This window comes from Anabrus simplex, chromosome 2 (genome assembly GCF_040414725.1).
Source record: "Anabrus simplex isolate iqAnaSimp1 chromosome 2, ASM4041472v1, whole genome shotgun sequence".
In the NCBI taxonomy this organism is placed as follows: Eukaryota; Metazoa; Arthropoda; class Insecta; order Orthoptera; family Tettigoniidae; genus Anabrus; species Anabrus simplex.
The window spans coordinates 1,001,025,936-1,001,039,476 of record NC_090266.1 but is presented as its reverse complement, the minus strand read 5'-3'; the positions used below and the strand labels follow the sequence as shown (position 1 = coordinate 1,001,039,476).

At 43.2% G+C, this 13,541-nt stretch overlaps 1 protein-coding gene across 2 annotated transcripts in view; it reads left to right on the top strand.

The window, feature by feature from the left end:
* Positions 1 to 13,541, top strand: part of LOC136863243 (putative fatty acyl-CoA reductase CG5065) — a 249,057-nt gene that overhangs the window by 44,796 nt on the left and 190,720 nt on the right. For both annotated transcript variants that reach the window (XM_067139631.2, XM_067139630.2), the window contains exon 3: positions 10,872 to 11,120. In XM_067139631.2, coding sequence (XP_066995732.2) covers positions 10,872 to 11,120 — 249 coding nt within the window. The remainder of the gene's footprint in view (positions 1 to 10,871; positions 11,121 to 13,541) is intronic.

Below are 13,541 nucleotides of genomic sequence, written 5' to 3'. Positions count from 1 at the left end.
ACACACACACACACACACACACACACACACACACACACACACACACACACACACACACACACACACAGGAAGCCAGAGACTACTGGAGACATGCCATATACCAGGTGGCTCAAGAACGCCGTACTTTCTACTTACAAATGTCCCGCATGCACAAATGCTGAATGGGATGACTACCAACTGATTTTCACAGGCGCAATACTGCCAGCGGGTAGGTTACGTCAGAATATGAAGAGATAAGAACCAGCCTGTCGTTTGCAGCATGTTACTCAGCGTTACAGGTCTAATGCACCCCTTGCAATAGTAAACACCGTTTTTCACCGCATATTTCTAGGCTGGTGTATGCTATCAGCATATCGGCAATGGATAGTGTGTTCAGCAGCGACAAATACACAGACATTATTTTAATCTGGCAACCTGGTCGGAATGCAGCCGAAGCTCCAAACAGACGTAGGCCAATGCCTTCTACGCACGTAATTCACCGAACAGTATTAGGTTTTGTTTCATAAAAGCAACTCTATTATCGAGTGGAATGTCTACACGTTTATAAATTATAAGTTATTAAATTTCCTTTTCTGCATCTTTGGCGTGTATACAAACAGTAGCGGTGATTAGCGGGTGGAGCGAGGAGGGACAGTGGCATCCTCCCCCAACTTTTTGGAGTAAACATTACATTTTTTCCACTTTAGCCAGCTGGAACTAGGAGTTATTGAAAAAAGCTATTTGTAAAAGCCTTGTTGTCTTATCTGATAATTCTTTCCTTTATTTTTTAATTATTAACATAATTATTGGCGGAAATACGCACAAAATGCCGTTCGTCGTGGCTAAACGATTTGTATAGCGTTACGGCAGGTAGTGGAGACTTTGCATGTGCTATGAGGAAGGGTAGTAAGGGTACATATTTTCTTGACAAGGTCGTGGACACTGAGTTATAATTCACCCGTTTGCCGTGCGCATCCATCAGTCTGGCACTCTCTTTTAGTGCTAATTAGTTTCTTAGTGTGTATTCAAATACTAATTGATTTTAACTGCATAATCATGCCGTACATCTATTTAATTGTACCGGGCGAGCTGGCCATGTGGTTAGGGGCGCGCAAATGTGAGCTTGCACGCGGGAGATAGTGGTTTCGAATCCCACTGTCGGCAGCCCTCAAGATGGATTTCCGTGGTCTCCCATTTTCACACCAGGCAAGTGCTGGGGCTGTACCTTAATTAAGGCCACGGCCTCTTCCATTCCACGCGTAGCCCTTTCCTGTTTCATCGTTGCCATAAGTCGTATCTGTGTCGCGGCGACGTAAAGTCAATTGTAAAAAAAAATATTTAATTGTAATTTCAACGGGAGATAGGGGAAAATCGGGAGGTATCGAACAGTTTAACTTTTCTGCCATAATTCTTTTTATGGAATAGGGAAAAATTCATGTAATGCATTTTATAAGCATCTATATTCTTGTATCAACGTACTCACTAGAATATATTTAATCACAATTATAAACACGGAAAATATTAACAAATTAAGGACGTCATTACACTTTCGTAGGTTTGAAAAATGGAGGATGGTATCGGACGGTCAATCTTTTTTAACAAATATTTATTTTTTCACATTCAAAATAAAACAAATTAACATTTAGCCATTCTGCAAATATCACACTCATTAGCGTTGAAGATTCTTGATGGACTAAACAAATATTTAGTCATAAGATCATTTAATTTATCAAAAGTATGTCCACTTGCTCTTTGTTGAAGCCTACTGCTCGCTGCAAGCTGATAGACTCAGCCGTCCTCAAACGGAGGTCTTAATGCCTTTTCATAACATCATATAAAGGGTCTTTCATGTCATCATTTTAGTTTTATTAAATCTATGTTCAGCTCTCAATTCCTCAGCAAATTGATACACAAGTTTTAAAAATTCTGTTTTGATGAGTGGCATGAGCTGACTGTCGGGGCCTTGATATGCATGTACAGGTCATTCTCTTCTTCATCTGAGAATGTTCTCTGAAAAGTCTCACTGTTCGCCGTACACGCTTTTATTGGAATCTCTTTACCAGCTTCAAGAGCTTTAATTCTATCATCTAACGTGCTTTTGTGGAACAGAGGAACATTGACTGGCCTCTCTAATACTCATTCTATTGTCCCTGACACTATTCACGGCTAATATTCTATTGCTTTCTTCCCATTATCCTCGTATCTTCCCCATGATTACCTAAAACAAAGGATAGTACTATCAGTAACCGGGGCGGAACTGCAACCTATGTGTCCGATACCGCACGCCAGTTTCGTGTCCAATACCGCCCGAATGACTCCCTTAAGAAACAACTGGAACTGAACGAGAACGTTCGGAAAGAAACTGATTCTAAACCCACGATATTACAGAGTAAAGAATACTGCTTCTGCTAATGTACTTAAAGTTCAATGCAACTTATCCTTGTTGCTGCTACTTCTTGGTAAAAAAAAATCCGTGCCGGCCGAAAATCACACAAAGGACAAAAATACACCACCATTCATAAACGACCCTGCCTTTCGACTGAATAGTATGTACCCACCCTTCAAACATGCAGGCGGACCTGTGAGTAGCTAAACAAGTTCTGCCACATGCTGCTAACAAAGACATCTGTGAATTGTCCGATACCAGCCGCCGTCCGATACCTCCCGACCTTCCCCATCTTTACTTTCACCGGACTAAATTCTTTAGTTTGTGTTATGTTATTTATTACGTAAATGTAATTAACCTGCCCCGTGGTTTATTTGTAATACTTTTTTGATATTGTGATTAAACGCTTTATACTAAAATTTTTACCAGGTCTCACAAACAAACCATGGGGTAGGTTAAATAGATTTGCTTAATAAATAACATAACACAAAACAAATAATCCAGCCCAGTGAAAGGAACGTTGGTATTATCTTCCGTTGAAATTACAATTACAATTGAATTTATTTTACAATTGATTGGCTTTACGTCCGCCTCTGTGGTATAGTGGTTAGTGTGATTAGCTGCCACCCCGGAGGCCCGGGTTCGATTCCTGGCTCTGCCACGATGTTTCGAAAAGTGGTACGAGGGCTGGAACGGGGTCTACTTAGCCTCGGGAGGTCGACTGGGTAGAGGTGGGTTCGATTGCCACCTCAGCCCTCCTCGAAGTGGTTTCCGTGGTTTCCCACTTCTCCTCCAGGCAAGCGCCGGGATGGTCCTTAACTTAAGGCCAAAGCCGCTTCCTTCCCTCTTAGTTGTCTAACCCTTCCAAACTTCCCATTCCCCCACCAAGTCCCCTGTTCAGCATAGCAGGTGAGGCCGCCTGGGTGAGGTACTGGTCATCCTCCCCACTTGTATACCGACCCAATGTCTCACCGTCCAGGACACTGACCTTGAGGCAGTAGAGATGGATCCCTCGCTGAGTCCGAGGAAAAATCAACACTGAAGGGTAAACAGATTAAGAAGAATTGGCTTTACGTCACACCGACACAGATACGACTTATGGCGACGATGAGACAGGAAAGGGTTACGCGTGAAAAGGAAGAGGCCGTGACCTTAATTAAGGTACAGCCCCAGCACTTGCCTGGTGTGAAAATAGGAAACCACGGAAAACCATCTTCAGGCCTGCCGACAGTACGATTTTTAACCACTATCTCCCGCGTGCAAGCTCACAGCTACGCACCCCTAACCCCACGGCTTGCTCGCCCGGTGTAATTAAATAGAAGCACGGCATGATTATGCAATTAAAATAATTTAGTATTTGAATACACACTAAGAAACTAACAGCCACTAAACGAGACTGCCACACTGACGGATGCGCGCGGCAAGCGGGTGAATTATAACTCACTGTCCACGACCTTGTCAAAAAATTATGTACCCCTACTACCCTTCCTCACAGCACATGCAAAGTCTCCACTACTTGCCGCAGCGCTATACAAATCGGTTAGCCGCGACGAACGGCATTTTGTGCGTATTTTCACCAATAATTATGTTAATGATTAAATAATAAAGGAAAGAATTAGAAGATAAGGCAACAAGGTTTGTACAAATAGCTTTTTTTTTAGTAATTCCTAGTTCCAGCTGGTTAAAGTGAAAAAAATGTAATGTTTACTCCAAGAAGTTGGGGGAGGGTGCCACTATCCCTCCTCGCCCCACCCCCTAATCACCGCTACTGTTTGTAAACACGCCAAAGATGCAGAAAAGGAAATTTAATAACTTATTAATTTATACATGTGTAGACATTCCACTCGATAACAGAGTTGCTTGTATGAAACGAAAACTAATACTGTTCGGTGAAATACGTGTGTAGGCGGCATTGGCCTACGTCTGTTTGGAGCTTCGGCTGCATTCAGACCAAGTTGTCCAGATTAAAATAATGTCTGTGTATTTGTCGCTGCTGAACACACTATCCATTGCCGATATGCTGATAGCAAACATAGTGCGGCTGTACCATACACCAGCCTAGAAATATGCGGTGGAAAACGATGTTTACTATTGCAAGGGGTGCATTAGACCCGTAGCGCTGAGTAACATGCTGCGAGCGACAGGCTGGTCCTTATCTCTTCATATTCTGACGTAACCTACCCGCTGGCAGTAGTGCGCCTGTGAAAATCAGTTGGTAGACATCCCATTCATCATTTGTGCATGCGGGACATTTATAAGTAGAAAGTACGGCGTTCTTGAGCCACCTGGTATAACCGGATATCTTGCGTGATTATATTGAGCGATAGAGCAGAGGGACAGATGCTAACAATTTTTTTTTGTTAGAATAACTACCTCGTCTGCCCCTGTGGTGTAGTGGTTAGTGTGATTAGCTGCCACCCCCGGAGGCCCGGGTTCGATTTCCGGTTCTGCCACGAAATTTGAAAAGGGGTAGGAGGGCTGAAACTGGGTCCACTCAGCCATGGGAGGTCAACTGAGTAGAGGTGGGTTCGATTCCCACCTCAGCTATCCTCGAAGTGGTTTTCCGTGGTTTCCCACTTCTCCTCCAGGCAAATGCCCGGATGGTGCCTACCTTAAGACCACACCCTCTTCTTTCCCTCTTCCTAGCCTATCCCGTCCAATCTTCCCATTCCCCGCAAGGCTCCTGTTCAGCATAGCAGGCGAGGCCGCCTGGGCGAGGTACTGGTCATCCTCCCCAGTTGTACCACCTGACCCAGAGTCTCAAGCTCCAGGACACTGCCCTTGAGGTGGTAGAGGTGCGATCCCTTGCTGAGTCCGAGGGAAAAACCAACCGTGGAGGGTAAACAGATCAAGAAGGAGAGGACTAACTACCTAATCTAAATGACGTAGTATTGAATACTCAATGATTCTACAACCTCGTAGGGTCTGCCTGGCTGAGGCACCTCGGTTCACCCGGAAGGACGTGGATTCGATTCCCCGTCACGAAGTCGTAAAATTTAAGAAACGTGATTTAACAATTCCGGAGGTGAACATGGTCCTGAGGTTCACTCAGCGTACCCCAAAAATGAGTACCAGGTTAATTCCTGGGGGAAAGGACGGCCGGGCGTAGAGCTAACCACTCCACCCCACCAAGTGTTGAGGTTACGGGTAGTGGAAGCCTTTACCTTCCACCCCTCCAGGAGCCTTTATGGCCTGTGCGGAGATGACTTCGAAAACCTCGTGATTTTGAGCTCGGTTCTTGGAACGTCATTTCCAAGATAAATATTCTCTTTTTATGGGTGTAACATGATAAAGGTATTCTTGTTTCGTAGCCTTGACCCTGTTTATCCCACTTAAACGAACATTGCCCGATATAAATATTATTTATGTAAAGCTACATTTAAAACTTTGGAAGATTTTAAATACTGTGTATATTTCTAATTTGATCAATATTACAGTAGTAGGAAAGCACATATAGTTGATTAACTTCCACTGTTTGGATAGTCTATGTCTGTTTAACTGTTAATACAACCGGATGAAGTCGCAGAGCCTCAATAATACTATCAATAAACAGCTGATGATTTTACAACCATATTTTGGTGATGAAAGTAATGAAGATACCTCATATTTCACCATATTACGTGACATTCGTTATGCCAGCTGCTAATCTTACAGTATTAGTATTATCCAGATAGGGCAATTCTTGCATAATACGAAATATCGTTGATGTCTGTGATATACAAGATGATGGTCTCCGATTTCGGCCGATGTATGGACTTTGCATTGCTTACAAAGGTAGTCACGTAAAGTGTCCTCTAAATTACTTCTCCTTCTACATAATGTCCAAAAGTTAAAGCATAAATTATGAGTAAGCTATTTTTTTGCTATTGGCTTTACGTCGCACCGACAGAGATAGGTCTTATGGAGACGATGGGAAAGGAATGGAAGCGGCCGTGGCCTTAATTAAGGTGTGAAAATGGGAAACCATGGAAAACCATCTTCAGGGCTGCCGACAGTGGGGTTCGAACCCACTATCTCCCGAATACTGGATACTGGCCGCACTTAAGCGACTGCAGCTATCGAGCTCGGTTTACGAGTAAGCAGAGCAACAGAAAATAGACCACAAATCGCATGAAATATGCAGCTACCAACCTTAGGTGTTCGCTCTGTATAGGAAAGGAGTGTTCCCTTCTTTGACTAGCGGCGTAAGCGCAAAGTAAACACAGCCAGTGCCTGCGCCCCATATTCCCTCAGTCGTGTTTGCCCTGTTATAGTGTGCGGAGTGTAACCTCGCGGTGAACGTGACGACATAATGGCACAACGACGCCGTTTGGACCCCGTTTTGCGGAGTAGAATTCTCGGTCGCCTGGAAGCAGGCCAGATAAAGACCGAAGTCGCCGAATCCTTGATGTGCCACAAAGTGTCATTTCCAGGCTTTGGAGACGATTTCGAGACACAGGAGATCTTAATCGTAGGCCATTACCATGTCGACCGAGGATAACCACCCCACAGCAGGACCGATACCTGGCCTTAACCACCCGACGAAATCGGAGTGCATCTGCAAGGCACTTGTCGGCGGAGCTTGCAGCCGTCTCAGGGGTTGCCGTTTCCCGACAAACTGTGTACCGAAGGCTCAGAACAGCAGGGCTGTTTACCCGACGTCCAGCGGTGTGCATCCCGCTCACTCCAGCACTGAGACGGGCCCGTTTACTCTGGAACCGTCAACATCGAAACTGGAGCATGAATGAATGGAGGCATGTGATCTTCACAGATGAATCCCGCTTCAGTTTGCAGATCGATTCCCGTCGCACATTAATCTGGAGAGAATCGCGTAGCCGGTACAACCACAGGAACATCGTGGAACGGGACCAGTATGGTGGTGGTGGCGTCATGGTGTGGAGCGGCATCATGTTAAATGGCCGTACGGACCTGCACATCTTCATGGGTGGTCCAAAGGAACACTGTTAATGCTCGGAGATACAGGGATGAGGTACTGAGACCACATGTTCGATTCTTCAGAGGTGCGGTTAGTCCAGACTTCCTCTTAATGGACGATAATGCCTGAACGCACCGCGCTGCTCTGGTGGATGAATTTCTGGCTGGGAAGACATCGCAAGGACTGGCCAGCGAGGTCTGCGGATCTGAATACTATAGAACATTCCTGGGATGCATTGGGGAGGCGAATTGCATCCCATCAGCCTCCACCACGGACCCTCCAAGACCTTCGCATTGCCCTTTCTGTGGAATGGGATCGGCTACCACAAGAGCTCTTGGACCATCTGATAGAGAGCATGCCACGTCGGTGCGAAGCATGTGTGGCCGTTACGGGTAACCATACACCCTATTAACAGCATATTTCGTTGTGGAAGACATAGCCAACTTTTGTTAGTTGTTGTCAAAAGTGTACCTTAGCTATCAGAACCTTTCTGACACTGTCTTTTTGGACAAGTTGTGTGACATATGGTGTGTGATTCAGCTTCCGTTTGTTCAGTAATCCGTCTGACATTCCTATCAGGCGGTATGGCCTCGTTTAGTGATTGTGCTTAACTTTGGGGCACTAGTGTAATTCACCCATTTCCATTCCATCGTCAAATCAAGTTTATGTTCGAGTCACATCCAATAATTTCACGAATGTCTTAACAACTGGTCTTGGGTGGCTGCTGGCTGCAGAAAGAGAGAGGGAGTGATGATCTTACGTCTTTCAACGCCTATAATTCTTCAAATCCCAATACTTGTAAGTATAACTTCCAAACAAACTGTCTCTATATTTATTTACCCTACATGCACGTCAGTAGATATGAAGTTTCATTATGATATAGTACGATACAAATGCACATGCCTCACCAGACATGATGAGCTGAAGGAGGGTTAAATGTGGAGATATTAATAATTTGCCAGTAGGAGCTACGACTATCCACTGCGATGTCTCGCATTATCTTGCTTTGCTTGGCCTTTTCACAATTAATTGAGGTCGACACTAGCTGTCGATTATATCCACTTTTAAGATCGGATGCCTTTCTTGACGCCAACTCTATGTATACCTAGACTTCAATTCGTATACTCTTTCACAGTCAACTTGATAAAACTCATGGCAATGATTTTGTGGATATACGCATTCGAAGGCAAGGCCCTTCTGTGAAAGAAAAATTCCACCCCTTATATTTCATAAAACATTAATTTCAGTCTTTAGGTTAAGTTCCAAAGAATAGCATTCACACCGACAGGGAAACGTCCGCGAAGTCAGCGCAAGTAGGCCAACCCACATTCTTTTTGGGCCAATCCACATGACAATAAGTGTCACGCAAAACGTTATTTTATACGCACGGAAATTAATTTCAAAAAACATAAAGGTGAAATGAATACCTCGTTGCTTTTTACGAACCTCTCTGTGCAGCCGTAAGCTGCACACTAGACTGCCATTTTCCTTCAGAGAAGTATATACGTCAATTTGTAGGGAAGCTCCAGTAGTTATGCTTCTTCTTCTTCTTCTTCTTCTTATTATTATTATTATGAGCCTGGTGGGCTCTGCTTGCGCCTTTGCCCAGACTCCACACATAATTTTTTAAAACATTGATTTTTTTGTGACCACACAAATATCTGTGATATCTTGATTGTATACGATATTAATAATCAACTAATCTGATTTTCGTCCTTTATCAATTTATTTCGTCTAGCTTTTACGTTGTCACTAGCTGATTCTTTAAAGATACTTAGTCTTGTCGTTCAACCTGGACTATGGTTTATAATACTAACGAATAATTGTCAAGGAACTCTTGTATTACATTTACTAGACTTGGTGTAGGATGTCGTGTTATACTAGAGACACTGGTGGGGTACAGAATTTTGTGCTGGGTTAATTGCATAATGAAATTGTGTGTATATTGTTTGAATTGTTCACATTGAAATAGGATATGATTGTTAACACCCATGGTGTATGTGTGTACTGGCCTCGGAAAAGTACAGAGTAATCGTGTATGTCAATTGGGTTTTCATATACATTTATTTATTTTCATCAGGCAAGGAAACCATGAACTCGATAGATTCGATATTAAAAAGTGATACCTTTACTGTACATACAGCGTAGTTAGGCGAGTGACAACTATTAAATAATACTTTGTTATTATTAATGTTAAGGCTCTGTGACTTTGACTTGATCACTAAGATGAAACTATTTCACGGTTTTCGATCCAGAACTGTTCCAACTATTCCCTCGGCAGTAGACTGCTCTATTCAAGTGATCGACCAAATAGGTGTTGTCACCGGGCGAGTTGGCCGTGCGCGCAGAGGCGCGCGGCTGTGAACTTGCATCCGGGAGATAGTGGGTTCGAATACCACTATCGGCAGCCCTGAAGATGGTTTTCCGTGGTTTCCCATTTTCACACCAGGCAAATGCTGGGGCTGTACCTTAATTAAGGCCACGGCCGCTTCCTTCCAACTCCTAGGCCTTTCCTATCCCATCGTCACCATAAGACCTATCTGTGTCGGTGCGACGTAAAGCCCCTAGCAAAAAAAAAGGTGTTGTCGACGACAGGCTGACCTTCCATATTGCTGCAAACAGAAGTACTGAATATATCGGAGGGCAGTAAAACTTTGAAACGACTAAAATTCTATACCCGTAGTAATTTAAGAGTTACTACTGTTAAAATCCCAACCCTTGTACATCGCACCGATCATTGCTCGAGCAGCGTGGTACGTAGAACACTGAGCTAGACAGGGGAACGCTGAGGTTGTATACCATTCAATTTCAGTCCTCGAAGTGATCACTACATGTTCACATACGGTGATAACATTGGTGCAAGTACAGTCGAGGCAACTGTGTTGTCAGGGGCAGGTTGACCTTGGGCTTACGTAGACCGCATTTGTCTGTTTGTTCGCACCTGTGTAACAGTTCATATAGGTAGTAAGTAGAGAGATATCGTCCTAACAGTATCTCAGGCTTTTCAGCTGGTCTCTGTCTCTATAAGGCAGCACCTGTTTGTCTGTGGATGACTTCATAGAAGCCGACAATATTATTCGTTTTGGATTACCCTGCCTGAAATTTGACCCTCTTATTAGTGTTAATAGATGAAGGTTGCTCAATTGTACTTCCTCTTAAAACAATAATCACCAACACCACTATAGAGCATGCTTGAGACGGGGCGTCGGGTGCTTCCATAAACCATTTAGAAACTTCAAGTAGCTTTGGTTCACAAAGAGGACCCCCAAGACAATGTCACCTCAATATGGAAACTCGTGCTACTGCATATTTCACTGTTTAAGGTGACCACACCCCGTACTGACTATGTATCTAGCTTTCCTAGATCGGCGGCGTCATATCAGTTATGCTGGACGTTACGAGGTCGGTTGACATCGGTGAGCGTTGGGCAAAATTCCGCTATGAATTGTGAGGTTAGGTGCTGCATATCGGTGTAGAAATATAGGTAAGGACATTATTCTTAATGTTTACACATGTTTGTGTAAGCGATCAGTCAAACTGAAGGAAACTCAAGCGTACCTCCTTTCAAAGGGAAACGATCTTTAATTTCAGGTCTTTGATCGGCTGAGACAGGAAAACAAGTCCTCCATCAAGAAGCTGGTTGCTGTGGAAGGTGACGTTCTTCTGCCTGAACTAGGGCTCAAGCAGGAAGTTCGAGATGCTCTGTTATCCGAGGTGTCTATTGTGTTCCATTGTGCAGCCTCACTAAGACTGGAGGCCGAACTGAAACCTTCAGTACAACACAACACCACAGGCACTCATCGTGTGCTACAACTGTGTCTGGCCATGGAAAATCTGAAGGTGAGTACAATCTCTCATTGTATTGTTTTAAAATATTCGGAAAAAGGAAGCATAGGAACAAAATATACTCATATGTTCGTATGCTGAGCATAGATGAAGGTTGCCCATTTGTACTTCCTCTTAAAGTAATAATCAACACCACTATCAGGCATGCTTGAGATGGGGCGTCGGGTACTTCCACAAACCATTTAGAAGCCTCAAGTAGCTTTGGTTCACAAAAGAAGACCCCACAAGACAATGTATTTATTCCTGCACACAGGTTGTTTATGAAAACTGAAATTAAATGTAGGCCCATACTGTGTACTTTGTTGATGGGTGAGCATGATGCTTGCACTAGATTGGGACAGATTACTGACCACATTCGATAAGAATTCATTTCCAAGAATAGAACATCATCAATAATATTCAAGTCTGATTGCTTGAAAACATACTTAGTTCACGGTAACGACACTAGCCTGTGAATTTCGACCTAATTGAGTGGTTCAACCTAATACCGATGCGTTAAATGGGAAAATCAAAATCGTATCTTGCTTTCACGTAATAAATGTTGGGAAATTTGCAATGACTATGTTTTGCAAATACTGAATTACTGACGATAAATATTTTGAACATTCATTCTTTAAATTCAATCCTTGATAGTTAACAGAGAATAAATTCAACAAAGAAAATCTGTTGAAATGTGCGCTAAAATGTCGACATATTTTCCAAATAACTGTTATCAGTCTCATTTCTCATGAGAAATTGGTAAACTTCCTCACTATCATAATAATGTCTAATTGTCGCTATATATTTTCAGTGCCAGTATAACGGCACAATATGTAATGTTGCAGACATTATCGCCATGGCCGCATTATTGTTGTGAAAGATCTTCTGCTGTGTATGGCTTCGGTTGTCCCTGTTGAGCATCCAACAATGGTCGGCAAGTATGCTTATGTCTCATTGACCTTGATATCTTTCTTCAACGTCGTTTAAGTCTTCAGGATTTTAGATAACATTTCTAGTCTACAGACTACTGACTAGGAGGCACACGTTCGATTCTTAGCTCTGCCAAGAATGTTGAAGTCTTGCCAGCTGGACAGAGTCTCATTACAAAACAAGACCTCAACATTGTGCCAAACAGAACAACCATTTAACTGTCCACGCATTCGCCTGACTAACATTTCGTTTGAAGGCAATCTCTTCATTAACATGTACATTACCGGGCTAAATGGCTCAGACGATTAAGTCGCTGGCTTTCTGAGCCCAAGTTGACAGGTTCGATAGTCCGGTGGTATTAGAAGGAGATCGACTACTCCAGCCCCGTGTCGGTAGATTTACCGGCACGGAAACGAAGAACTGCGGGACAAAATTCCGCCCCCCTGACGTCTCCGGAAACCTTGAAAAGTAGTTAGTGGGCCGTGAGACCAAAAGCTTTAACATGTACATTCGCTCAAAGAAAATAATGATTGCATGGTGGAAGATCCTCGCAGGTACAGCTGATATGGGCAACGAATACCAACCGGCATTCAAACAGTTTCATCTCCTGGCCACTCGCTTGCCTTACAGGGGTCATTTACGACGGTAGTGGGCTTTGAAACGGAAGCTCTCATTCCCCAAGAGAAATCCTTACAGCTCTATTGACAATGCACCTCTTATTAAACAGATGTCAGTGTCTTTTTTTTCAACTCGAGACAATTCGCACGTGCTTCGTTCGCTGTTTGAAAGTCTTGTAATATTTGTTTATTAATTAATATTTGCGAAGTGTATTGCTTTTCACTTAGCTTCACGCAGTAATGTGGCAGCAGTGAGAATCAAACCTGGAAATTAACGCACCTGAATATCCTGAATTAAATCTGCCAGTGCACGCAAACGATCCTCAACCGAGCACCAGTAGCAGTGATACTCGACCGAGTAGTACTGGTTCCGTGTCCACGAGTGCTACTGAACCGAGTAGTAGTAGTTCTGCGAAGACAAGAAAGGCGACAAATAATGTAAGTAAGCAAAATCAACGGATGGTATGTAACACATACGAATACGTTACGGAAAACAACGTAGGCAAGAGTTATATTTCGGTGACAGCTAAAATTTTGAAACATGACAGGAAACCTATTAGGAAAGTCGTAAAAAGTTGTGCTAAAACTCTGAAAAAGTGTGGTAATAATAAGGTTAGCCTGCTTTTAATAAAATTGATAATTTTGGTATGACTTGGTGAAACGCGAGGTATATAGATTCTTTACTAAAAGTAAGTCACCAACCGTACAGAAACTGAATTGGAAAGGTGTGTGTGGCTTTCCTTATGAAAAAAAACTACTCTACGACAGCCGTTAATAAAACTTGGGTTTTGTTTCCGTATTCTGAGGAAAAATCGGACTAAAGTGGAATCTGTTAGAATAGTAGCTTGGCGATATAAATTCACAGACCGTCTCCGAAGTTGCATTCCAA